General features: G+C 40.8%; 3 protein-coding genes and 1 long non-coding RNA gene across 5 annotated transcripts; 1 reads left to right on the top strand and 3 right to left on the bottom strand.

Moving 5' to 3' along the window:
* Window positions 1-1,165: 1,165 nt before the first annotated feature.
* On the bottom strand, window positions 1,166-4,147 carry LOC121974544 (AP2-like ethylene-responsive transcription factor TOE3). Its single transcript, XM_042525653.1, has 11 exons — window positions 3,952-4,147; window positions 3,114-3,862; window positions 2,974-2,999; window positions 2,797-2,827; window positions 2,640-2,727; window positions 2,406-2,551; window positions 2,251-2,295; window positions 2,090-2,181; window positions 1,856-2,010; window positions 1,597-1,770; window positions 1,166-1,523 (listed from the first exon to the last, which is right to left on the bottom strand). The coding sequence occupies exons 2-11, from the start codon at window positions 3,569-3,571 to the stop codon at window positions 1,335-1,337; spliced, it is 1,404 nt and encodes a 467-aa protein (XP_042381587.1). The 5' UTR covers window positions 3,572-3,862; window positions 3,952-4,147; the 3' UTR covers window positions 1,166-1,334.
* A 1,099-nt stretch (window positions 4,148-5,246) lies between these two features.
* LOC121977331 (probable E3 ubiquitin-protein ligase HIP1) lies at window positions 5,247-10,157 on the bottom strand. 2 transcript variants are annotated; one of them, XM_042529914.1, is made up of 8 exons: window positions 9,980-10,157; window positions 7,838-8,284; window positions 7,020-7,747; window positions 6,798-6,848; window positions 6,249-6,341; window positions 6,018-6,164; window positions 5,825-5,948; window positions 5,247-5,445 (listed from the first exon to the last, which is right to left on the bottom strand). In XM_042529914.1, exons 2-8 carry the CDS (start codon window positions 8,253-8,255, stop codon window positions 5,372-5,374), a joined length of 1,635 nt encoding a protein of 544 aa, XP_042385848.1. In that variant the 5' UTR covers window positions 8,256-8,284; window positions 9,980-10,157; the 3' UTR covers window positions 5,247-5,371. The 2 variants fall into 2 exon arrangements, with proteins under 2 accessions (XP_042385848.1, XP_042385849.1); XM_042529915.1 differs by having other exon boundaries at window positions 5,303-5,472.
* A 1,860-nt stretch (window positions 10,158-12,017) lies between these two features.
* On the bottom strand, window positions 12,018-12,810 carry LOC121974543. The gene is made up of 2 exons (XR_006110019.1): window positions 12,669-12,810; window positions 12,018-12,589 (listed from the first exon to the last, which is right to left on the bottom strand). It is a non-coding gene; the product is annotated as an uncharacterized LOC121974543 (long non-coding RNA).
* Window positions 12,756-15,283, top strand: LOC121974542 (probable LRR receptor-like serine/threonine-protein kinase At4g37250). The gene is made up of 2 exons (XM_042525652.1): window positions 12,756-14,376; window positions 14,465-15,283. The coding sequence occupies exons 1-2, from the start codon at window positions 12,756-12,758 to the stop codon at window positions 15,196-15,198; spliced, it is 2,355 nt and encodes a 784-aa protein (XP_042381586.1). The 3' UTR covers window positions 15,199-15,283.
* The last annotated feature ends 10,410 nt before the right edge of the window (window positions 15,284-25,693 follow it).

Below are 25,693 nucleotides of genomic sequence, written 5' to 3'. Positions count from 1 at the left end.
CGGCCAGCCATGCTAATTAATTGTTTTTCTGTCACATGTGCAGATTTTGGTTGAAGGATAATGATGACCAATGTGTCATGTTTAGGCAGATCACAATTAATATTTTTTTTGCGCTATAAATTATAGAGTGGGTGTCACATTTAACAAAATTTAATTAAATTGTATAATACAGTACGTTAATTTTAAAGAAAAGGTTAATTATTAAAATTATTGGATTCTTTATAACTTTTAAAAACTTTATTATCACTATTGAAAATAATAAATTTATCATGCAAATATAATTCTATCAACAATCCTTCATACCTAAATTGAGATATAACAAAATAAAAAGTGTGGATTAAAAGACGATTAAACGTGCAAACACTCCATGGATTAATTAATAAATTCTTGATATAATTTTGGTTATATGATATATTTATTATATTTTATACAGTGAAAGACTATAAATTGAAAGGATTTTAACGTCATTAGACTGACAGAAACACTCTTAAATCCAAATCAGAATCCATATTAATCCCAAAATATACATCCTTTCTTGTCCTTTTATACTGATTCTCGCACTGCATGCTAGTTCCTATTTGTACCCTGAACCAAGACACGTACTTCATTACCCTTTCAAGAAAACCCCCCCCCAAACAGCGAAGCTACATGCATGCACTGCCACAGCAAGCTGCATCAGAAGATATAGCAAGCACCATGGATCTGCGAACTATAATTGGACCCCTTATTTTCATTGTTCCCAAGTGCTGGCTTTCATCACGACGTCTCGCTGAAATGGAAACATTGCTTATTTAGCACGAAAAAGTATAGGTCTCCCATGAGTGTCAGACAGGAAGTAGGGAGCTATCATAGATCTATCAGATTCTTTTGGGAAACAAAAACTCGTTCTTGTACTGCTGTAGTTTAGCTATGCAGAGGAAGGCATCTTCCCGTCTCTCTCTCTCTCTCTCCCTTCGTAGACGCCATGGAAGGACATTGAAGTGTGTGAGAGCTAATGGCACGCCATTGCAATGTCATTATTTCTATGTAGTCAATTATGAGTATTAGATGGACAAATTGTTGTTCTGATGGTGCAATCCCCCTTTCGCATCAGTGTCCTTTCTCTGATTCAAAGGACCGCACTGTGCTTCCGAATGATGGCATGCAAGAAGCTTCAACTTATTGATTGGTTTAATCTTCAACGAAATAGATGAACAATTGACCAAACAGCACAACAGACACTCTATTAATCGTCTTTTACACCGTAAAAGGAGCTGCAAATGTTTGACCTTGTTGTCGTGGTGTGCAAGGGGGGGTGGAAGGAAAACATGGTTGCTCACTGGAGGTTGATTTTGCTACCGGTGGCAGGAATCCTGATGATGCTGCAAAACTAATGACGGCGAACCGTTCGGCGGCGGACGGAGTTGTGGACCGAAGCTGAAGCCCGACCCCCAACCCATGTGCCGCTGTCGTCGTTCCTCATCGCTGCTCGATAATGCAGGCCATTTGCCTGATCCTTCTCCATTGCTGCTGCCTCCTGGAAACTGTATCAGGAAAGGAGAGTGCTAAAACTGTGATCAAAGTGAATTCAGAACGATTAGGTTGAGTGCCACACACTTGATGCAAGCTATTGAGGTTGAATTGCTGTGGCATTATGTCGAACATCGACGAGGCACTGCTGGTGTTCGATTGGAAAGGAATGTAGTTGAATGTTTCATTGGCTTTAGGACTTGGATACTGAATGAACCCATTGCTATGCTGGAACATTCCAGGGTTGTTTCTTCCTTCAGCCTAGCAGCCGAAGTGAATTATGCGAAAATTCATAATTCCTTTACGAATAAGTAGTATCTGAAAGAGTCTAAAGACATCATCATACCTTAAATCCCATTCTCTGATTCCATCCTGAATCAGAAGCCTTGTACAAATTCTTATTGACGATATCGGAAGTGTTATCGTCCACTACCTCGATGTTGTTTCTTTTAGAGCATGAAGTCCCCAAGCTTAGGTCCAGATCATGCTCAGCAGAATCAGCTACAAGAGTAGATTTAGTGTTAGATGATCAACTTAACCAACAACAAAGATTGTGCGAAGTGATTAGTGCTCTTCTTACTCGGTATGTTGAGCTCATTCTCATAGATTTTATGATCAAAATTGGTTAAAGCATCCTTCCCATTGAACTTGATTGCTGCCTTGTCATAAGCTCTAGATATTCCAAAACAGACTTTATCAAGAACTCTTTCTTGAAGCAACTACAATAAGAACTTCAAATACCTTGCAGCTTCGATCTCGGTCTCGTAGAGCCCCAGGTATACATATCTAGGGGAAAAACATAAACCAGTATTGCATTGCGATGAAGTAGCACGTGATGAGAAGAACAAGTTAAACACAAGATGCAATTCGATAAACTGAAAGGCAAAGAGGCATACTTTTTGCCTAAGAACTGGCCCATTCTGGCCTCCCACCTCCCACATTTGTGCAAGGTGACCCCTCTGAACTTGGAGCTCCCTCGAGGGAAGCCCGTGCTTTGGCGCCGGAGCACTTGAACAAACTCTTCCTTGGTCGCATTGCCCATCTTCACCATCAACAAGCATTCTCCTTTCGAATTAGACGATTCTCAGAACAAACAAGGAATAAAAGAAGGATTTTGATACACAATTTACTTGTTTTATATCTTCCTTATAGTCATCCAAACTGAAATTGATATCAGCCTCCAATCCGCGGAACTTGATTGCGGCTCGATCGTATGCTCTGGTTTAGAAAACTAGAAAACTTGAGAGCTTGGAACAAGAACTAGTTTAGAGTTCTTTAGGGACAAACCTTGCCGCTGCATACGCTGTGTCAAATCCACCTACAACAATTAATTGCATCGCAAACAAGAACAAGATGAGATCTTTAGGTACATTCATAGGCCTATTTAATGTGTCCACCAAGAACAAGATGAAATCTTGATGAACATTTGGAAATTTGAGCAGGAGATGATTGATTCGTGCGTACCTAGATACACTTGCTTTCCACAGTCCCTGCAAAAAGTTTGTTTGAATCTAAATCAAAAGATTTGTTTTTTGTTTTCTTTTTGGTGGTTGAATCGGAAGTTCGCTACAAAAGGGGGAAAAGATGAGAAGAATGAAACTAACCATATATGGGATTCCCATCGGCCTGTCCTTCTGTAGAAGGTCACACCACGGTACTGTGAGCTTCTCGACCTCGGTCCTCGCCGGCTCTTCTTCACGGACGCCAGCCTCGCCTCCGCTACCGCCGACACCGGCGGGTGGCGCAGGTTGTTCCCACTCCAAAGCGGGTGAGGGGGCGCCGCCGCCGCCGCCACTTCCGAGCTCTCCCCAGGCTGAACCCCCTCCCCGTCGTCGGAAGGGAAGAACTGGTGAGTCACGACGGCGGACGAGCCAGAAATGGAGAACCCGAAGATCCTTCCTACGCCAGCTTCCCGCTCCTCGGACGTCTCGGCGGAATCCTCGTTCTCTTCATCGGCCGACGCTACCCCCGCTGCCTTCCCCTTCTCGTCCTCTTCCCCGTATTCGGCGGAGGCCGCCGGAGACGCCGTCGGCTCGTCGTTGAGATCCCACACGTCGTCCATCCCAAAAAAATCCAACCAAAACTCCCACCTTTCTCGCCTTTCCAATGCAAAAATCCAACCTTTCCCACCTCCCGACCTCAAAAATCCAATCTTTCCCTTCCAACGATCCGCAAATCCTTCTCCGCCATGCTCCAAACACAGGACGGGGCAGACTCAAGTGCTCAAGAAATGGCAGAAGGGGCGAGAAGAAGAAGAAGAAGCAGAAGAAACAGACCGATGCCAAAAAGCAGCAGCTTTACAAAACTCAGTGCCACAGATAGGCATCAATATCATCATCAGCAGCAGCAGCGGCTAAAATTATTATAAAGGCGACGAGGAGATTTCTTCAATTTGCTGTTCTGTGAATTGACAGCAACAGAATTATTCTACTATTTTTTTACCTTCTCCTTTTGGCAATCTTGCTCAATGATATCCTTTATTGTGCTCCTCTGCAGCAACCAATCGCCTCTCTTCTCTCTCTGAGTCCTCTCCTCTCCTCTCCTCTCCCTCCCACACCAGCCCCATTTATTGCCGCACAAGTAGAAAACGGCAAAGAATCACTTCCTCGCCTTGCCCTCCCACGTTAACCAAATCGAAAACAGTAGTAGGTTCTGTTTAAAAAACACTGCCCTCAAAGCGTTTCTTAGCCCTCTTTATCATTTTTTCCCCTCTCTTGCGCTTCCGAATTCCGATGCAGCTCAGACTCTCAGTCATGTCTCTGTTACCGAAATATTACAGATTTTTTTTTGTTTATTTTCATTTTTGCTCTCTATATTTTATTTATTCTTTTACCCACATAATTTAAAATTTTACATCTTACTTTTTTATAATTTAATAAAAATAAAATAACATGTCTTTACCTCATAACCCGGGGCTAAATAAAATCATTACTATCTTTCATTATAGTTTTTTTTATAAAAAAATCCGTTTAGTTTGAAGGGTGAATGAAGAAAGTTGATGGCTTAATTGTGAAGGTGAGCCATTCATCCAATTAAATCATTAAAGAATGGCACACGCAAGAACTACTATAAACTTGTGGAGGTTACGTGATCTGCCGACGACGAGTAAACAATTCCTAGAATCGAACTCACGTGTTAATCTTTTATGGAGGGCAGCGACTAAACAAAGCCGGGAGATTTAGCCTCTCTATCTGTTTCAGGAATCATTTTGCCTCCTTTTTTTTGTTTTTTTGTCTATTGGCTTCTGATTATGATAATTGCAGCCAACCAGTGTTAGATATTGTGATCATGTTCTAACTTCGAAGACAAGATTCCACCTCATTAAACTATGTTTTTGTTTTTTGTTTTCGAAACTCACTAGTTGTAGCCATTCTTTAATTGGTCTGATTCCATATAATATTTGTGGTGGGAACTAAAGACAGTTTACAATTTTTATAAGTTGTCTGTAAAAACTAATCCAGCATGGATGAAGCACGATTTATCAAACTATACTAGTGACATTAGATGTTAATATTTTATATTGTAGAGTTAGTGAGTTAATAATTGGATTAAGTTATTAGTTAGAGGAGGGGCTTCTTGGTAGGGTTAGTTAGCTATAGGGTTTTTAAATAGAAGAAAGAAAGCGTGGAACACAATACAAAAAAGGGCCTAAAGTACAATGTTGAATGAAGAATCCAACGAAAATTGTTGAAACAAACTTGCTTTCTTTTTTTAAAAAAGAAAATTCCTCTTTTTTCCTGAAATCTGAAGGAGTGTGTCTTCAACAAATAGGCACAGGCATCAGTTACATCACCTCAATCAAGTCTGCACTACTGTTAAATCTGTCACCTTTACTTCACTCTATTTGATTAGGAAGATCATATCAGTTCCTCCTTTTCCTCTCCATCCTTGTCCCTCCACGTTGGAAATGATTGTGCACTGGGCCATTCGGTTCACCTGACCATCATCAATCTCTTTGGCTTTCTATCAGATAAGAAAAAAAAAACGCATGGACTAAAATAAAATGGTTAAAATTGATATTTAATCTCTTCTCTTTTTTTGTCTCCTTTGGAAAAAAACTAGAGAGGAAGAGGGAAAATAGGGGAATAAAGGGAAACACAAGAAGACTGTTGAAGTCCTACTGTTTACCTTCCAAGGACACCAGAATCAAGTGCACAAATTGTTCATATTATGTAAATTGCAAAAATCATGGGGATATAATATTTGATATCCAGAATGAAAAAGAATATAACCAAACGAAAAAGAAATCAAGAATTGGAGTAATTTAGTAAAGACTGGCATGTACTACTTTTAAAGCATCACTCATCCATCTTACCAAAGGCAGTTATTTTGCAGATGGGGCATAGATTCTTTATTGTCAGCCATTGCTTGATGCACGCATAGTGGAAATTATGACCACAATCCAATCGCCCAAGCTCTTCCCCTTCAGTGAATTCTTCCTGCCACAAGACAAAAATATGGCAGTTATTTTGCGTTGAGGGCGAGCATAAAGCCAGATATCGACTCACCTGACAAATGCAGCATGGCTCTACTTCTGCCGCAGATGTTTCAGAGACAGTAGATACATACTTGCATTGCTGTAGGCAGTGGTGAATTTTATCATCGCTTAGTCCAGTGTTGACACTACCTATTCGGTTTTCCAGTGCCAGCAATTCCTGCAGCATGAAGAAGCATTAAAAATAAAAGTTTGACACGTCTTAATCCGATGAAGTAAATCCAGAAAAGAAGAATTTGGCTACCTCATAAGACATATTATCAACATCCATTCGCATATATCTGTAACTGTCTTGGAGATTGATGCCTAAAAATGCTGACCAGGCTCGTAAAGCTTCCTGACCGAATGCATTAACAGTACCAGTTCAGTAGCATCGTACCATAACACTTAGTGTGAGCACAACCATACAAAGACATAGGACATTGCAGGTATTAGACCGTCTAGTTATTATTATCTACTATTTGTCTATAGCAATTGATCTTATGTTAAAGGACTCTTTGTACCTATAACCTATAGCAATTGATGTTATGTTATGCAGACCAATCGCTAGACAACACCGCACCATTACAGTTATCAGTCATTGCACTAGTGCTGTCTTTTCCAAGGATGACACAAGTGAGGTCTTAATCAAATTTTTTTTGGTCATCTTATATTTTGTGTAACAAGTTGGCATTGATCAATGCTTAAAAGTATAACCATGTCTAATAAGGCATACATAAGACAATATTCACAGAACTGCTGAAAGGAGGACAAATGCTGCACAAATGTAGTAAAGGAAAAAAATAGAACTAACCTCACGAAGTACATTATCACCCTGGCGAATGAGATGCATAATATCCTGAATCTACAATAGTGAGGATAATGTCATTCCATATTAAGCAAGACTAAAGAAAATAAAAAAAATAAAATATATATATATATATATATATATATATATATATATATATATATCAAATACTAAACCATTTCAATCTTAACACTTTCTAATAGCACCATTCATCAACCTAGCACATACCGCTGACATCCAGTTCCTTCCTTCTCTTGCAGCAGCTGCAAAAATATCTGCGATCATGGGAATGCCCAAAGCACCACTAGATATGAGCTGTTGAACACGGGAAACAGCACTAGATATCTGGTGTTGATTTAGGTAAGCTAACCAATTTGCTCCTTCTAATGAATAGACACCAAACTCGATAACGGCCTGTGATGTAAGCAGTGAATTACCAAATAAAACTGGGTTGCCACTGGCTGAAGCCGAAGTTGTTTGGTCCTGTATCATATTCCTAATGGCAATTGGGAGAACAAAGACTTGCCCTGAGATATTGATTGGAACACATAGCAGATGCAATTCTGCAGTTGCACGATCAACCACATCTGCCCTGGAGCCTGAAGAACTACCTATTTCCATTCTTGAAATGCCACTCTGTCGGAACTGGGAAGGAACAACACTACGTACATGATGTTGCCTGTATGGCTCCAAATTGCTACCCAAAAACCTAACATACATCGGTTGATTAGGCAGGACTAGTGCAGATGATGATTGGGGAGACAAAGGATTATGATTAATATTGTTATATTGTGACCATATATCATGTGCAGATGCATTAGCTCCATCAACATGGCTGATTCTCCTTCGGGTATTCCGCTGAAACCATTCACTAGTTCTAGCTTCGCAAACAGAAGAAGTATGGTCAAAAGTTCCATCTCTTTGTACACTGCTGATTCTTGCATTTATTTCATTGCCTGCATGATTTACACCTGTTTAATTACATAAATAAACCAGATATTCTCCTAAAAGAAGAGAAAAAAGAGATGTCTCAAAAATATTCTCACCTTCATTAAGGTTACTAGAATTCTGACTCTCTGAGCATTCCCCGAGGTCTCTTTCAATGTTCTTTCGCTTGTCTGAATAGCATTCTGCTACATTTTGTTCCTCTCCATCATTGTTGGAAAAGGAAGCCCTAGAAGAACTCCCTCCTGAGGAGTTTTCAGGGAAGGAAACCTGCTGGCACAGTGTTAAACTTGGATTACTGATTTCTGAATGAAGTCCTGATTCAGGAACCTGTCTGCTTAGTTCAGCATGCCCTGTATTATAGCTCGAGTCACGGTGGGCTATATTCAAGCTAGCATTCTCTTGGCTAGCTTCATTTTCGCAGGAGACAGTTCCGCTAGATAATCGCGAGTTGTCAAGTAAGTCCTCGCTCTCAGCTGAAACAGGGACAAGTTCATTCCGGAGATTTTTTTGATCCATGACAGAATTGATTGAACTAGGAAGTCAACCTATATGAAAAGCATAGACAACAACTCAGTAGTAGGTGCATAGGAAATTGTACATAAATGGAAGAAGAAAGACCACTTCTTTAATAGATCAAACTTCAAATAACTATGAAGGATACGTGTTAGCAAATCACTTCTTTGATAAATGAAAGAAGGTTTTTAACCAAGAAAGATTTCCAAATTATTAAAGTGGGACTGATATCAAATTCAATAGAAAACAATTACCAACTTCGGTGAATAGTGAATTTTGCAATATCAATGCAAATTATAAGTGCTTCAGATAATCTATTTATCCACATATATTTCCTGTCTTTCTGGAATGAAGATATGTTGCATATATTCTCACTATGGAAAACAAAGACAAAACGTTGACATTACTCGTGCTATTACAAAATTTGCTTCATGCTCTTGACTTGTCGGAACATCTAGTAGACCACAGAATTACTAAGGCATCATTCAACTGTCAGCATTCGATTCTGGTAGGCACAACAACCTTAACATCCTTAGACAGGAATTTATGAAAAAGGTAATGAAAAAATACACATAGGTGAATGACAGAAACTTATTAAGGAAAAGTGTCGATCCTACAAGTGTCACCATGTATAATGAAAAATGTATCAGATGAGAAAAAGGGATATCTCCCTGTTGAACAAACTTCAATTTTCCATTTTATTTTCATTTTATGTCAAGTTGGAATAAGCTTCTCCTAAATCAATTAAAAAGGATAGATAATCATAAGGCTTATCCTTAGCAAATCAGGAGGCAATAGCTAACTTCCGTAGAAAAATTCCAATGCTAGTTGGGAACTTACCTACAGCTGATTCCTAATACCTTCATATCATACATAAAATTGAACATGGTATCAAGGTGCCAGTTAAATTTCAAGATTCCTAAAAAGAATCTTCACTGAGCAGCTTACAATTTTGCAACTATATTGTTGAATCTCACTTTACCATTTTTAACCTAAGGCCTTGAATGTGTGCTATTTATGAAGATCATTTTCTTGTCCAAGGGGGTTACATTGATCCTATTTGTGATAGTAATCACTCATACTTCCTAATAAAAAACACAAGATATTTTGCTCATATCATGTGTATATTCAACATATATATTTTGCTCCATCAGATAATTCTTATGGATAAATCATACAATTCGAAGATTGACCATGCATCCTCCCTTAGATGAAGTGAAAAACTACAGGTCTTGGATATGCATCATATTGTTCAATTCTAATCAGCATGGCAGCTGATCCAATCATTTCTCATGTCAAATGATGAGCTCTCATACCAGTGGATAATTGATTTCATATGCATTGCAAGGATTCGACTCATAAACACTGGTTAACAGAAACCAAAGGCAATATAATGCGAGAAAAGATTCGGCACTAGTTATGATCAGTGCTTAACAAATAAAGAACACAAGAAAAAGAATATATAGCCAACAATATCTGAAACATCGACATCACTGTTTCATCCCCTAAAAGAAGAAGCTCCTCAAACAAAAAGAAAAAGAAAAAAAAGACAGAGGAAGAAAATATTCAGTGAAGAAACGATACGAAATGGCATTATCTAACCACCAAAGAAGATCAAACGGCGAAATCGTTCTTTTTCCCCTAGCAGAAAACAAGAGTAAATGCAAAAAACTCTCGGAAACAGAATCTTGACATGGAATCGGGGAAGCGGAACCTAAAGTGATCACCTTCGAAGCGCCAACCAATCTGGAAGAAGCTTCCTCCGCCGCTCCCCTGCGAAACTCCACACAAACCGCGCTGCCGTCTTCGGCTGCTGCCCTTCCCAGACCGATGACAAGGCGACAGGAGGCGGCCTTAAAAGGACGAGGGAGGCGGCGAGAAGACGCCGAATGAAATCAGGAAGCAAATGAAAGAAATGAGGAACGCGATTGGAAATGGGGAGTCGAAAGAATTTGGTTGCCGTTTCTTTATATATATTTTTTTTCTTCGCTTTTTCTTTCCTTGGCCCTCGTAATTCTTCTAATTTTCAACCCACTGCCAATTTATCGAGCCAAAGTTTTAAATTTAAATGAGAAGAATTCCATTTTAACCCTCACACTTGAGCTCCATTTTTTTAAAAAAATAGTTAGCTTACGCAAAGAGATTAAATAGGAAACATGTCAATTCTTTGAATTTTTAGCTCCACTTATATAATTTTTAATGCATATATCTTTGGATAAAAATTAAAAAAAATACATCCTTAATTATTAAAACTATAAAGTGGTCGGTACAACCATACCATTTTATCAAAATTATTAATTTATCAAAATTATTTAAATTTAATCAAAATAATTTTAACACGACGAAAATCATCATAATATTATTTAGCAGTCATTAATTGATTAATACAATGTTGTAACAATAGTATTATAAAGATTTAAAATATGTAATCCATTTTGATTAAATTTAAATCATTTTAAAGATATTGATAAAGAATTTTTTATATAAAAAATGCCTTATATTTTTTATTAAGTTGAATTGTAATAACTAATATACATTAACTGCCAGGCAACTACCACATAGTTCTTATAATAATGTTGAAATATATATATATATATATATATATATATATATATATATATATATATAGAAAAATATGGAAGAGTATTATTTTATTTTATAAAAAAAAATAACACCCTTTTAACAATTCTAATATATTCTCCTATTTAAAGGAGTGAATTCTGCCATAATATATATATATATATATATATATATATATATATATATATATATATATATAATATTACAATAATTATGAGTGGTTATATATATATATATATATATATATATATATATATATATATATATATATACATATATATATATATATATATATATATATATATATATATATATATATATATATATATAATAGTATTTTAAGAATATATTTTATAAAACAAAGAGCAATTTATTCATGAGTGACTAGTGGTCCTTGCCCTATTTATTCCATGAGTGAATTCTGGAGTGGGCCATAAACATCGGCTGTGAAAAAAAAGATAAAAGGTTATTCAACCTCAGGATTCACTGTGTTAAAAATAGGGGTGTAAACGGGTTAACTCACTCATGAACTATCCACCTCTGGGTTTAAAAAAAAGGTTCATTCCAACTTGTTCGATTAAGTTGATGAGTCGAGTTTGAACATGATTTCAAGCTCTAAAATATTATCGAGCGGAATTAAAACTTAATAGTATTTGATTTATGAACTCGCGAATATATTTATTTAGAGGCTCACGAACATATTCATTAAAAGTTTCACAAATATATATATATATATATATATATATATATATATATATATATATATACACTGAGCTCAAGTTTAGAAATAACAAATCAAATCTGAACTTGAGTCTTTTACTTTCGGCTTGACTAAGCTTGATTACACCAAGTTAAGAGGAAAAGGAGAGAAACTCAATATGACAAACGGATAACTTGTATGACTCTCGGGCATCCCTAGCGTAATCAGAGGATTAGGTTTTGTATTTATTCTGCCGTCCGTAATTAATGCACAGGGTGGGCAAACAGATCCTTCACTCCATGAAACTGAAAAGAACGTTTGCACGCCAATTTCGTGGGCAGGATATCTGATGGGCAATCAATGCTCGATTTCGATGCTACCATCGCTTTGAATTCTTGGCTAAAAGAGGAACAAGCTCATGTTTCGAAGCAGAGCAATAGCGTTCAAAGTGCTCGATGAATTGCCTAACTCACAGGACTATGTATCCTTCCGGGCCTGGTCCCTGGTCCCTGCCATGGCGACAAACAAGGGCTCGACTCCTACCTTTCAGTGCCCAATTCAATGGGCGTTTCTAATCGTCAGGGACGGAGTCTCGTGGGGTCGTCGCTAAATAATGCTACAACGGCTGCTGCCAAGAACTGCGTCTTTGTCTATCAGCTCAAACGTGGAGTGAAAATGAAATTACCAAGATTAAAAGGAAAAGAAGGAACAATTATTCTCCCTGGCTGCCTGAAGGTGAAGAATATTTTACGTCTCAAAGAGAAAGTAGCTTTAATTTCAGATGGCGACTGCTCTTCTTTGCAGGGATCGCTGTGCAGCAGCTGCAGCAGCAGCAGCAAATTACTCACTGAATGCTGCAGCGCCTTGAAACCATTCCTACAAGAAAACACTGCACACTGTGAAATAGAAGTTACAAACTTACAATCCTCTGTTTTGCATGGTAATTCATGAACTGGTTTGAAGATTCTCTTCCGGAGCTAGTCTGGACCACCATAATCAAAGCAAGTCTTCAAATCAAGGAAGTTTTCCAATGTGTTTCGTTGATTTTGTCCAATCCCTGGCACATGTATTGCAAAAGGCGAATCTGGATTAGAGGAATATATCTGGTAGTGAGACGCCAATATCCATTTCCACACCTTCCTTGTCATCTATCAATGTTGCAGACGACCGGCGTTCTTGCTCTCGTTCTCTGTTCCCTTCTTTCCGTTGCCCCTGCGCTGGGCATGAATCGAGATGGAGAGTTGCTGCTCGGTTTCAAGCGGTCCATCGTCTCCGACCCCCTCGCCGCGCTCGCTGACTGGAACTCCGACGACGCCACGCCGTGCTTCTGGAACGGAGTCGCTTGCATGGGATTCCCCGCTGTGGACAATGCCACTGCGTCCGTTGCCTCCCGTGTTATATCTTTGATTCTTCCTGATTCTCACCTCTCAGGCCGTGTCCCGCCGGAGCTCGGCCTCCTCGAGCATCTTCGCCACCTCGACCTCTCCGGCAACGCGATTTATGGCACACTCCCGGCATCTATTCTCAACGTGTCTGAGCTGCGGATCCTCTCCCTGGCTAGCAACGAGATTTCCGGCGATTTCCCCGATGTCGGTCGCTTGAGCAACCTCCAAGTGCTCAATCTCTCCGGCAATGCTTTGGAAGGCGCAATACCGGCCACCCTCGCGCTGCTTCCGAGACTCACCGTCGTCTCCGTGGCGAATAATCACCTCTGCGGCGAGCTCACCAAGGGAGGATTTGGCAAAGTTGAGTACTTGGACATGAGCTCCAATCTCGTCAACGGCACAATCCCGCCGGACTTCGACGGACGATGGCTTCGGTACCTTAACCTGTCGCACAACCAGTTAACTGGCGAAATTCCGCCGGCGTTCGCCTCGGAAATTCCGGTGAACGCCACCGTGGATTTGGCCTTCAATCATCTCACCGGAGCAGTTCCACAGGTAGGTGCTTTCGCCTCCCAGAAGCCGCAAGCGTTCGCCGGGAATCCGGAACTCTGCGGGAAGCCACTCGAGAATCTCTGCACGATCCCCTCCACGCTATATAAGCCGCCGGATCCAACAACCGAAGCTCCATTGGCGTCCAAGTCTCCTCCCGCTTTCGCTGTCCTGCCCAAGAACGCCGAAGGGGATTCACCGGCGAGTGTGAGAAAATCTCAGGGCAGGCTCCGCCCGGCGGTAGTCATTGCGATAGCAGTTGGCGACCTGGCCGGAGTTGGGTTTCTTTTAGCAGTGTTCTTTTACGTGTACCAGACGAAGAAGAAGAAGAGTGGAGAACATAGAGAAGAAATAAGTCAAGAGCACCAGCCAGCCGAGGCTGCTGCCACTGAATGCCATGTCTTCGGTGGGCTTCCGTGTTGCCTTACCAAGAAAGGGGACGAAGATCACAGCGATGAGACTTCCGGCGAGTCCACTTCCGTCGAAACAGAGGCAAAGGAGAGACTCCACAAGGGAAGAGAAAGGGATGACGGTGACGGCGGCGGAGGAGGGACCCCTCCACTACCGCGGCAGCTGAAGCCACAGAGGGCCACTCTCGTCACCGTCGACGGAGAGCCGCAGCTAGAGCTCGAAACCCTGCTCAAGGCCTCGGCTTTCGTGATCGGCGCCACCGGGTCGAGTATCGTCTACAAGGCGGTGCTCACCGACGGCACCGCCCTCGCCGTGCGTCGCATCGGAGAGGGCGGCGCCGTTGACAGATTGAAGGACTTCGAAGCGCAGGTCCGTGGCGTCGCCAAGTTCCGCCACCCGAACCTCCTCCGCCTCCGCGGTTTCTACTGGGGCGCCGACGAGAAGCTCCTCATCCACGACTTCGCCTCGAATGGCAGCCTAGCCAACGTCTCATTTACCAGTAAAAATTTCTCTCTCTCTGTCTCTTTCTCTTCTTACTCGTTACGGAATTGATTCACCAACTATGTGCAATCAATTGTGGTTCTTAGAGAAGCTTGGCTCGTCGGCGTTGCACCTGAACTGGGAATCGCGGCTTCGAGTGGCGAGAGGACTGGCCAAGGGACTCGCTTACCTCCACGAGAAGAAGGCCACCCATGGCAACATCAAACCAAGCAACGTTCTCCTGGACGCAGAGATGGAGCCGAAGATCGCCGACTTCGGCCTGGAGCGCCTCATCTCCGGCGACGGCGTCCCCCGATTGAGCGCATCAGCTCGGCTCTTCGGAACCAAGCGGCCGGCGCAATCGCCGAGCAACCCGACGGAACTTCCGTCGCCAGCGTTGTCGGGGGTCACTGAAGTCAGCCCTCGAGCATCCACCTCCGGCACGGCAGCGGCCGCTGGGTTGGCCGCGGCGGCACGGTACCAGGCGCCGGAGAAGTTGAAGAACCTGAAGCCCAACGCTAAATGGGACGTGTACTCCTTCGGGGCTCTGCTTCTGGAGTTAGTCGCCGGGAGAGCGCTTTCGGAGGCGGAGATCGGGCAGGGGGCAGCGGGTTTCGTGGTGGAGGAGAGGAACCGGATTCTGAGGATGACGGACCCGGCGGTGAGGGGGGAGGTGGAGGGACGGGAGGAGGCGCTGCTGCGCTGCTTCAGGCTGGGATTTGATTGCTGCTCGATAGCGCCGCATCGGAGGCCCTCCATTAAGGATGCGGTCTTAGTGTTGGAGAAGGCGGCGCTATGCTCCGCCGCCGCATCCACTGCTTTCGCAATTGCAGAATCATGATGGTGACAACTCAGTAGACTTAGAATAATTTATATGAATCTATGCACACTATTTGAGAGAATAATTACATGTTCGTTCTCTTCCATTTATCTAGAGTAACTAGACATATTATTTCGTATGTAAATTGTATATTCTTAGTTAGTTGGATATAAGTAAATTTATGGGTTAATATTATGAGTCTTATTTTGAGTTCTTTCTGTTAGATATTAATAACATTGAAGTAATAAATGGAGTACGACGAGTTATTCATCCCTTTCCCTTCTAATATCAATCGATCCCAAAAGCCTCCAGTTTGATCCAAGGCACCTTCAACAGGAGGCGCGAGTGTTAAACTTCAAAAGCTTAACTCTTCTTTGCACTCACTTGGGTGATCATCTAGTCGTCCGAAGTTGAGCTCGCCGAACCCAACCCCAACATTCTCCTTGAGCAAACTTCCTTTCCGTTTTCTCATCCCTTGAATACGCCATGCACTTTCTTCTTATCCATCGGTGTACTCTTCCACAGTATCTTATCCCTTAGATGCACCAAGTCCATCTACACCCTTCCCATGTCATTCTTCTCGCTAAATGCGTATTTCGCTCGATTTCTTGTATTCCTAAGTTCTTGCACACTTAAAAACAAAGACCAAACACAATATGACTTAACTTGGTTGATCACATCAAAATCAACCTAGGGTATGTAAGTAACTCATGCTAGTTTTGATGTGATCAACCCAGTCAAGTTAGGTCATGTTGTATTTTAATCTTTGTGTCTAAGTGTGCAGGTAGTTTTGATGTGATCAACTAAGTCAAGTTAGGTCCTGTTGTGTTTTAATCCTTGTGTATAAGTGTGCAGGAACTTAGGAGCACAAGAAGTCAAGCGAGAGACGTAGCTAGTGAGAAGGATGACACGAGAAGGAGTCCACGGGTTTGGTGCATCCGAGGGACGAAGTGCTGCAAAAGAGTACGATGGCGGATGAAAAGGAAGTGTGCTACATTTCCGAGGGACGAGAAGCAGAAGCGAAAAATTGCTCAAGAAGGCTGGAAGATGGATTAAGGTGAGTCCAATTCTGGATGGCCGAAATGACCTAAGCGAGCGGAGCCAGAGCGGAAGCTCGGACAAAAAGTCAACTGGGGAGTTGACTCTTGTTCGAGCGCACAGAGTTCAAGCGCTCGGACCACTTTGTTGCTAGCCGGGGCGACTCGACTCCTTGATGTTGTGGATCAGGATTAGCAAGGGTATGGACGCTCAAAGCGGGTCCGGCCGCCCGGAGCGGGATAAAATTTTATCCCACTTCTGTTGCCTAGCCGTTTGCGAGAAAATGATATATGCCAAGCTGGGGGCACCCGGACTGTGCCACGTCGGCAAATGGTCAGTTTCGACCAATGGGCTATAAATAGAGCCTTGGTCTTCTCCATTTCCTACAATACTCTATACTTCAAATCTCTTTCTGTTTTTCACTTCCAAGCTTAATTTTTGTATATGAGGCTTCTCTGCCTCCTACATTTTGTTCGAAAAGGAGATCTTCATAGTGAGCTTATTTGTCTTTGAGTAGCAATCCTCTGAATACCAACCAAGTAAATTGTTTGTCTCATACTCCTTTTAATTATGTAATATTTTTTAAAATGTGTAATCGTTTAAGGCTCGATTGTTTGAGAAAGGTATTTGTTGTTTATTTGTGTAGGGATAATTCACCCCCCCCCCTCTTGTCGACTGTAAGGGACCTACAATTGGTATCTGAGCCCAACCGCTTCAGAAGGACTAACTGCCAAATGAAGCATAAAAGACAATAGCCAAAACAAGCATCTACCCGTCGAAGTTCGAGAGAGACTTCGCATACTGGGAAAAAAAATGGAGGTATATTTTAAAACCAATTAGATATATTTCTAATCTTAAAAAATAGTTTTACAGTACCTACCGACGACAACGATGAGTTAAAAAAAAAAGAAATCTGGACAAAGAAAGAACAAGCCAAAATTCGTGGTCAACAGAAAAGTCGAATTCCATCTGCTAAGCGCGCTGCCACCACAAGAGGTAAATAGAATCAGAGTTTACAAATCTGTAAAAGATCTTTGAGAAAAAAATCCTAGAGCTTCATGAAGGATCCTCCAAAGCCAAGCTCACAAGAAGAGATATACTTCGGAACCAACTGACAAATCTGTGACTAAAGGAAGGTGAAAAGTCCCTAAACTGCACGCCAAGCTAAAAGAGCTAGTCACCAAACACACGAATCTCGGAGAAAAGATAATCAACCGAGATTCGTTAAGGTATGAGCTTAACGCTTTTCCTATAACTCCTAAATGATTAACTCTAGTAGTTACATATTACATCTTTAGAGACTTAGAGATAAATAATTTAGAAGAACTATTTTCTATTTTTGAAATTCATGAGTCTAGAAGTGCATATCTAAAGGAGTCGAAGCAGAACATTGCCTTAAAAGTAACAGTGGATGAACCAGATTTTGAAACATCTCTTGACAATGACGAAACGACGTTTATGGTAAGAAAATTCAAAAAAAACAATTAAAACTAATAAATTCAATCAAGTGTAGGCTAAAAGAAGAAAATGGAAAGTGAGATGCTATCACCGTAATGAAAAAGGCACGTCAAAGATAACTGGCCAAAATTGAAGAACAAAGAGAATGACAAAAAGTCGACCCAGAAAAAGCACAGAAACCTAAAGGCGACGTCGGCTAAAACGTTGTCAGAGTCAGAGATTGAAGCTCACACCGGACTTGCACTGATGGTAAGACACCAAGAAGAAGGCGAAGTAAGTTAATTTGAAATGAGCATCAAAAGCATCAATAAAGGGGGAGCAACGTCAGAGGAAAGTAGCATTACAGGGGAGCTTCAGATAACAAAATTGACAAGGTAAGTTAGGTACAATTTCTACCTCCTGACCAATTATATAAATTTATTAAAATATTATCTAAAAATACATGTCAACTAGAAAATGAGAATAAAAGACTATTAAAAAAAAACAAAGAACTAAAAAGAACTTTAGCAAAATCTTGTCGACTAGAAGATTTCCACAAAATAAAAAAAGAAAATGAAAAAATTAAAACAACAAATAGATAATTTGAACAACTCTGCATGCTCGAATATTGCAATTTTAAATTTTAAAAAGTATCAAGGACTAAATTGATATTTAAGATATCATATGGGCCAAATTAAAAATTTATCATGAAAATATATTCTTAGAAAGTTTTTGATTAATCCGGTTGAAAGGAAACTATATTGGTTCCAAAACCATACTTAGATTAAATTTTTATGCATGTCTTATTTTTAAATTGATTTAATATTTTTTTTACTTAATATTGTCTAAATAAATTATTTTATATAATTTTTGTTTGAAATTAATTTTATCTTAATTTTTCTGAGAATGAGGATTTCATTACTTATCTGTAGAAAAAATTTTAAAAAATTTTTACCCTTGAATTATTTTTTATGAATTTTTTAACAAATTTTTTTTTTATTTAAATATATTTCACAGACTTATTTTTGTAAACTTTATTTTTATATAAATTTTATCATATTCTCTATCCAAGAAAATATTTTTAAAATTTTTATACTGTTATTAAATTTTTTGTTAATTTTGTATAAATATATTAATTTTTAATATTAAAAATTCTTCAACATAAAATTTTTAAATATTAATTTTTTTTATAAAAATATTTGCTCTATTACATTCTCAAAAAAAAAATTTAAGATTTTTCGAGTTTAAAAATTATTTTTAAGTATTTTTAAAGAAGATACATCCTTCTATAGAAAAGAATTTATTACTACTTAAATTAATTTTATTTTTTTTGTGAAAATTTTATTACTGCTTTGGATATATCTGTTTAACTATTATAAAAAAATTTAGAATTTTTTAATACTCAAAAATAATTTTAAAATTATTTTTTCTAAACTACTAAAACTAGCCTGCGGGTTGAAAACCCCGCCTACCAGTTGACTGCCAAAACATGCAGTCGACTGCCCTCTGTAGAAATTCGACCGTTACATCCCAATGGCTCGATACCAGTCGACTGCTAAAAATAGCAGTCGACTGCTCCACACTGACCGAACGAACAGAAGCATTCTGTTCGCTCCCAGTCGACTGCACCAGTCGACTGCTAAAACATGCAGTCGACTGCTACAGTGCGCTACAGTAATGCTACAGTGACGCTACAGTAAAACCCTAAAACTAGGATTTTATTCCGAGTACAATCTCTCGTGCACTCCTACCCTCACCCTTATGACTCACTTGACGCTTCTTTGCAGCCTTGACCTCTTGCCTTCAAGACTACTTCCTTTGACTCTCGTCCGTCGGATGCATTCAAGCTCGCGGCTCGCCCCCAATGTCATCCTTCGTGTATGCCTCGAAGTCGCTTCCCTCAGCCCTTGTCCTTGTTGCCTTGTCCACGGTCCTCGGATGCTTCATCCTTCACCGGACCCGAAGCCACCAACCTGAGTCACATGTGTATCCTGCAAACCTGCACAACTCAAATACACATATCAAATACAAGGGTGAACCTAATTTAAACCCTTTGCCCAAACACCAAAACACATGGTCACACGGACCATTGGGATTGCTCCAACAAACTTCTCCAAGTACGAGTGGCGAAGTACCGATCGGCCTCAAGGAGCAATCGCAGGGTCGTCCGACACCCTCGGGTAGACCAGTCAGGGTTCCAACCAGTATCACGACCGATCGGCCAACCGATCTTCAAAATAGCTCGTCCAGTCAGTCGGACTTGCAGCGTCCTTCGACTAGACTTGAGGGGGAGGCATGTGTGATCCGGTGATAAGGAGGGGCCCCGGTCAGCAGGGTGGTCAATGACATGGTGGAGGTCAAAGTCAAGCTGGTCAGCACCCCGGTATTTTTGTCCGATCTGGCAACCCCCTTTTCCGACCAGGAGGAAGAACCGCCGAGCCTACATGAAGCAGACATTAGCACAGCTCAGTCATGTACCGAGCTTCCGACGCTCAGACAGACAAGGTATGCGCCGAGAGGCCAGCCGCTCGGACTCACACCGGAAAAATAGTGACGACCGAGCAGACTCCATTCAGACACAGCTCCGTTCTACATAGCAGCGGAGCCTGGACAGCGGATGCTGGCCAAGCGGCCATTCCGCTCAGCCCGAGGACAAGATCGCTCGGACGACCGATAGCTGGCCGAGCGGCTCTTCCGCTCGGCCTGTAACAGACAAAAAGAGGATCAGAGGATATCCTTCTGGGAACCTATGCCGCCGATAGACGGCATGCTTGGTGGCATGGTCAGGCAGAAGATCGTACGATGAAAGCTTCCGCTGTCTTGTCAGAGATATACTCGGGTCGTTAAGGTATGGTGTTAGGGATACTTTTCTGACACGTCTCTTCAGGATATGCTTTGAGAAACCTGCACGCATTTGGAAGCATGCACGCGCTTCGAGGGAGTCCTATATAAAGACCCCCAAGCTTCGACGGAGGTATGCATAATCTCTACTGTAGCCACAGTTACTCTGTCATTTTACTTCCTCGTTTCTTCTACATCGTCGGTGTTTGACTTGAGCATCGGAGGGTCATCGCCGGGAACCCCTCCCCGGCTTGGCACTGACGTTGATATGGTTGCAGGCTTCATTGACGAGGAGTCCACCACCAGTCATCAGGAGTGTCACGTCCCCAGTATCCATTGCTTCGACTCTCGGACATGATCATTTCTATTTAGCCGAATTGAGTTTCCTACTTTCAAAGATGACTAGATGGCTTTCCTACACTAACACACCGCCAATTGCTTTATCCGAAGCATCAGTATGCACTTCAAAGGGCAACTTAAAGTCGAGCAAGTGTAGCACTAGTTTAGATGTTATAGTAATCTTTAATTTCTCAAAGGTTTCTTAGCATGCATCTAACCATTCCCACCACACATTCTTCTTCAATAAGTCTGTCAATGGGGTGATCTTCTTTGAATAACCAAAAATTAATTTGCAGTAGTAGTTTGCTAAGCCTAAAAATAATCGTAGTCCAAAAACTGTTGGAGTTTACCAATCATCAATAGCATGCACATTCTTTGGATCCATCTAAACATAACGATTGTGGATCCATCTAACAAGCATATAAGAATTAGAGCTTGGATTAAATTTTAAAATAGGGATTACCTTCCCTTTTACCTTTGAAGCTCCTCCTTAACTTGAGCTTCTCTTCTTTTCTCATTTCTTTAAGTGCGCCCATTTCTTGAGCTCTCCTCTCCTTGGGCATTTCATGTGGTAGTGTCCCCACTCACCACAAGTAAAACACTTAATATGCTTCTTCTCCTTCTTCTTCCTACAACTCACATTAGTTTCTAAATTAGCTTTAGTGAATTTAGGGTTTACCTCCTTTACCTTCTTGAGCGAAGGACACCTACTCTTGTAGTGCCCCATCTTACTACACTCAAAGCATTTGATGTGGTCCTTTGTGCTCTTCTTGGTAGTTGAGGTGGAGGGTTGAGCTTCCAAGATCACCTCTTCCTTGGATTGCTCTTCTTCCTCTTCACTTAAAGATGTAGATGATTCTACTTCTTCCTCCCTTGAAGATGTGGATGATACCTCCTTATCTTCCTTCTCCTCCTCGGATGTTGAACACGTATTAGCATCTGATTGGTACTTCTCCTCTTGGACTAATGAACCCTTCTCCTTGAGCTCCTCCACTACTTAGAGTTTTGCAGGATCCTCATGAAGCGTAATTACCTTTTTCCAAAGGTCGTTTGCTTTCTTATATTTACCTACATTCAATGCCAAATTAAGAGGTAATAAATTAATCAAAATTCTAGTTACATCCTTGTCAGCCTCCGATTGCTCCCTTTACTTCTCGGTCCAATACTGAGGCTGGAGGCGCTTTCCCTTCTTGTCCATTGTAGCTTCAAACGGTTCCTCTAACACAATCCATTGGTTCCAATCCATTTGGAACCAAGTCTCCAATCGCTTCCTCCAATACTCGAAATCATCTCGATCGTATGGAGGTGGGATTCGGATATCCCATCCCAGAGGGCCTTCGGACTCCATCTTCCTCTAGCGCTTTGCTCCCTCGGTGATTAGTCCGTAAAAAGTGGCTTGCTCTAATACCAATTGTTGGGACACTGATGCCCGCTAGAGGGGCGGTAAATAACGACTCACCCAACGTTTGCTTCTTACAATGGTTAGTATGCACAGCGGAATACAAAAACAAATATTAACAAGAGAAAATAAACCTTCACATTGATTTAACGTAGTTCGGAGATAAAGCTCCTACTCCACGGAAAACCTCCGACTAGCTCACGTAGCTCCTTATGGGTGGAGAAATCTCGCCACAAACTCGTACAAGCACTTGATCACTTAAGAAGACCTTGGAGACTCTAATAGGGGTTAATCATCTCTATTTTCGTCAACCTTAGCCAAGCACCCCAAGCTTTATTAAAAAGAGCTCGGGAGGAAACACCTAACTGTATTTCTCGCCACCAATCGACTGGTACAACCACCAGTCGACTGGTCATAAGTGAAATTCAACCATTACAACCCAACAGTCGGCTACCAGTCGACTGATGTAAACATCAGTCGACTACTATAGTAATGCTACAGTACTGCTACAGTGCACAATGAAATTTTACCCTGAGTATAATCTCTCATGCACTCGTCCTTGCCCACACAACCTAGACCTAATCTTCTCGCTTCCTCCATCAGTCTTGCGTCCCTCGGATGCCTCCCCATCCTTTAAGGCTTACCTTCTGGAGCTTCCATTAGTCTTGTCATCATTGTCGGGTCTTCACTACCAAGAGCCACACTATGGGACTTCATCCTTTGTCAAGTCACACTTGGACTTACATTGCCAAGACTACATACTTTCACTTATACCACCAAGACTCACCCTTGGACTTTTCTCCTTTGCCAAGATCACCCTTGGACTTTCCTTATTGTACTTGTATCCTTGACACTCACAATGCATATCAAATATAACAATAAACCTAACTTAAACTTTTATCCAAACATTAAAACTTAGGGTACCCAGATTACTCCAACAGTAGATTATGAACCCACACCATATCATCTGACATATTGATTAGTAATTCAATAGGCTCAAAATCAACAATTGGATTTAACAATTATAAGTGATTAATAAGAGTGACAACTTCCTATTATAGAACTTCCCCATTCTCAACCACTAAGAGGGCATTTAGCTTCTCATGTTTGAGACAATCTTTGGTAAAATGAGGATCATTGCACAAGAAGTAGCCCTGATTCTTCAAATTATCCTTTCTTCGAGCAATAGGATGTTCCTATTGGTACAATTTACACTAATGATCTAACTAAAATTTTGATGAATAACAAGTGGATTAAAGTTAGAGTATTTGTGATCTAATTACTTTATCAAGTGTACAGGAATTGACGGGTTTGAAGGACTTGACACTAGATTAAAATCTAGTTAGGTTTGTGGGACCCGATAGTTAGTGTGAAGTTTAGATAGGTCTGTGGGACCTGATATCTGGCGAGAAGTCCGATTAAGTCTGCGGGATCTGACAATCAGCTAAAATCCAGTCGGGTTTGCGGACCTGACAATTGGTGGGAAGACCTAGTGGGTTTGAAGGCAAGTCAACCAACTATAGTTGGTAAGTAAGAGGTAAGCAACTGGAGGAGAGAACTAGTGAGGATGCATTTCCGATCGAGGAAATAGTAGACGTCAGTCCGACCCGGGAGTTTCAATAAAACTGAAGGTCAAGGCCAGATAGTCCATGGATTGTCAAATTGCTACTTTTCCTTTTTCCTATTATTGCTTGTGTGCTAACCTTGTTGTAAGAAAAAAGGAAAAAGGGGTTGAAAAGAAGGTGTCCAGGAGACTGGAGCAATCAGCCCCCGGACGATCTGGGCGCCTAGACCAGCTCCGCCCATGCGACCTAGCTAGGCACCCAGGTAGTCCGGGTGCCTGGAGTTGGTCAAGGCGTCTGGACCAGAAAAGTCATCCAGAAGCTGAGTTAGAGCGCGATGACTGGTCGAACCCACGTCAACGGTCCATGCGCTCAGAGGGGTTCCAGACGCTCGGAGGTGGATAAACTTGACGGATCAAGTTTCAACGAGAGATCACCACATCAGCACTGCTTCAAGCGCCCAGAATGGACCTATATAAAGGCCTTTGACCAGCAGCTTTAGACAATCATCTGCTACGACTTTCATATTCGTGCACTGTTCCAAAAAGGCTCTAACGACACCGACAAGCTACTCTGAAGTTTAAAGTGTTGGTTGCTACTCGGAATATCATATCGGTTCCCCTGTACTAAAATTTGTACAAGTCCTGATCCTTTCCTAACAACCAATTGTGTTCTTTAGAAATTAAATTTGGAATCGCAAACAGAATTTAACATTATTGATTCCAAATTCAACTTATCTGTTCTTAGTGGTTTAGACTTGGATCGCAAACGATGCTTAACATTATTGATCCAAATCCACCCATGTTACAAATTTGATTAAATATTTATTTCAGAGATCGGCTTCCAGGTTAAACATGGCGAGGCACTAGGCCTTCTTGGTTATGGGAGCATCCACCACTTCCTAGACAAAGCCTTTCAATGAAATTTAATATTTAATCTCCTTATAGTAACCCTAGGTTTAACCAATAAGAACAATCGAATCACAAGATCGAAAAACAAAAGAAACACAAAATCGAATCATAAATCCGAAACCTAGAATCGTTAGCCTCTTGTGTTTGGTATTTCAAAATCCATACAAAGAAAAATAGTATGATGCAGAATAAGACAACTAGTTATACCTTTCTTTGTAGCTTATAGACCTCACGATCTTCTATTATATTCCCCTTCTTATCTTGGATGTTGTGTGGGTGACGATCTACCAAGACGAGAATCCACACAAGCCTTCTTCTTCCTTTCAAGTTTCGACCACCAATAATCTCCTAGAGATGAAGAGCTTCGACCACCAACCAAGCTCCAAGGGATGCTAAGAAACAATGCCTCCTTCTTCTATACTTCTTCCTCTAACAAGATCCGGCCACCAAAATCTCCAAGAGATGTGATGCCGCCAGCTTCCAAGGAAGAAAAGAAGAGGATGAGCAAGAGAAGAGGGCCAATCACCACCAAAGAAAAGAGAAGAGGAATAATAGATGTATTGTTATGAGATGAGACACCTCTACTCTCTCTTTTATATTCCTTGGTCTTGACAAATAAGGAAAGTTTTATAATTAAAACTTCCTTATATTCCTTGCCAATGTCTAAGAAGGAAAGTTTAATTAAAAATTTTCTTATAAATTTGCTATGGTCGTCCACTTCATTGAGCTCCAAACAAGGAAAGTTTTAAACACAAAATTAAAACTTCCTTATTTGTTTCCAAAATTTTTAAAATAAAAATTTCTCTTTTAAATTCCCTTCATGGTTGGTTATAAAATGAAACTTTTATAAATTAAAATCTCTCTATTAAAACATGTGGATGATTACAAAAAGGAAAGTTTTCTCTAAAATTAAAATCTTCCTTTTAACTACAAATAAGGAAAGATATCAAACATTTCTCTTAATCCTTTGTAGAAAGTGTTGGATCGAG

Source organism: Zingiber officinale, chromosome 4B (assembly GCF_018446385.1).
Source record: "Zingiber officinale cultivar Zhangliang chromosome 4B, Zo_v1.1, whole genome shotgun sequence".
Taxonomy (NCBI): domain Eukaryota; kingdom Viridiplantae; phylum Streptophyta; class Magnoliopsida; order Zingiberales; family Zingiberaceae; genus Zingiber; species Zingiber officinale.
This window is presented reverse-complemented; position numbering and strand designations above follow the sequence as displayed.

What these genes read in the sequence shown, in the direction of transcription:
- LOC121974544 (XM_042525653.1), bottom strand. Translation starts at nt 3,571, where the DNA reads ATGGACGACGTGTGGGATCTCAACGACGAGCCGACGGCGTCTCCGGCG. An exon ending in ATAAGGAAGATATAAAACAA is followed by an intron (nt 2,552 to 2,639) that starts GTAAATTGTGTA and finishes TTGATGGTGAAG; the next exon opens with ATGGGCAATGCGACCAAGGA. An exon ending in ACCTCAATAGCTTGCATCAA is followed by an intron (nt 1,524 to 1,596) that starts GTGTGTGGCACT and finishes TTCCTGATACAG; the next exon opens with TTTCCAGGAGGCAGCAGCAA.
- LOC121977331 (XM_042529914.1), bottom strand. Translation starts at nt 8,255, where the DNA reads ATGGATCAAAAAAATCTCCGGAATGAACTTGTCCCTGTTTCAGCTGAG. An exon ending in GAAGGAACTGGATGTCAGCG is followed by an intron (nt 6,849 to 7,019) that starts GTATGTGCTAGG and finishes TCACTATTGTAG; the next exon opens with ATTCAGGATATTATGCATCT. An exon ending in TTGATAATATGTCTTATGAG is followed by an intron (nt 6,165 to 6,248) that starts GTAGCCAAATTC and finishes TTCATGCTGCAG; the next exon opens with GAATTGCTGGCACTGGAAAA.
- LOC121974542 (XM_042525652.1), top strand. Translation starts at nt 12,756, where the DNA reads ATGAATCGAGATGGAGAGTTGCTGCTCGGTTTCAAGCGGTCCATCGTC. An exon ending in AGCCAACGTCTCATTTACCA is followed by an intron (nt 14,377 to 14,464) that starts GTAAAAATTTCT and finishes TGTGGTTCTTAG; the next exon opens with AGAAGCTTGGCTCGTCGGCG.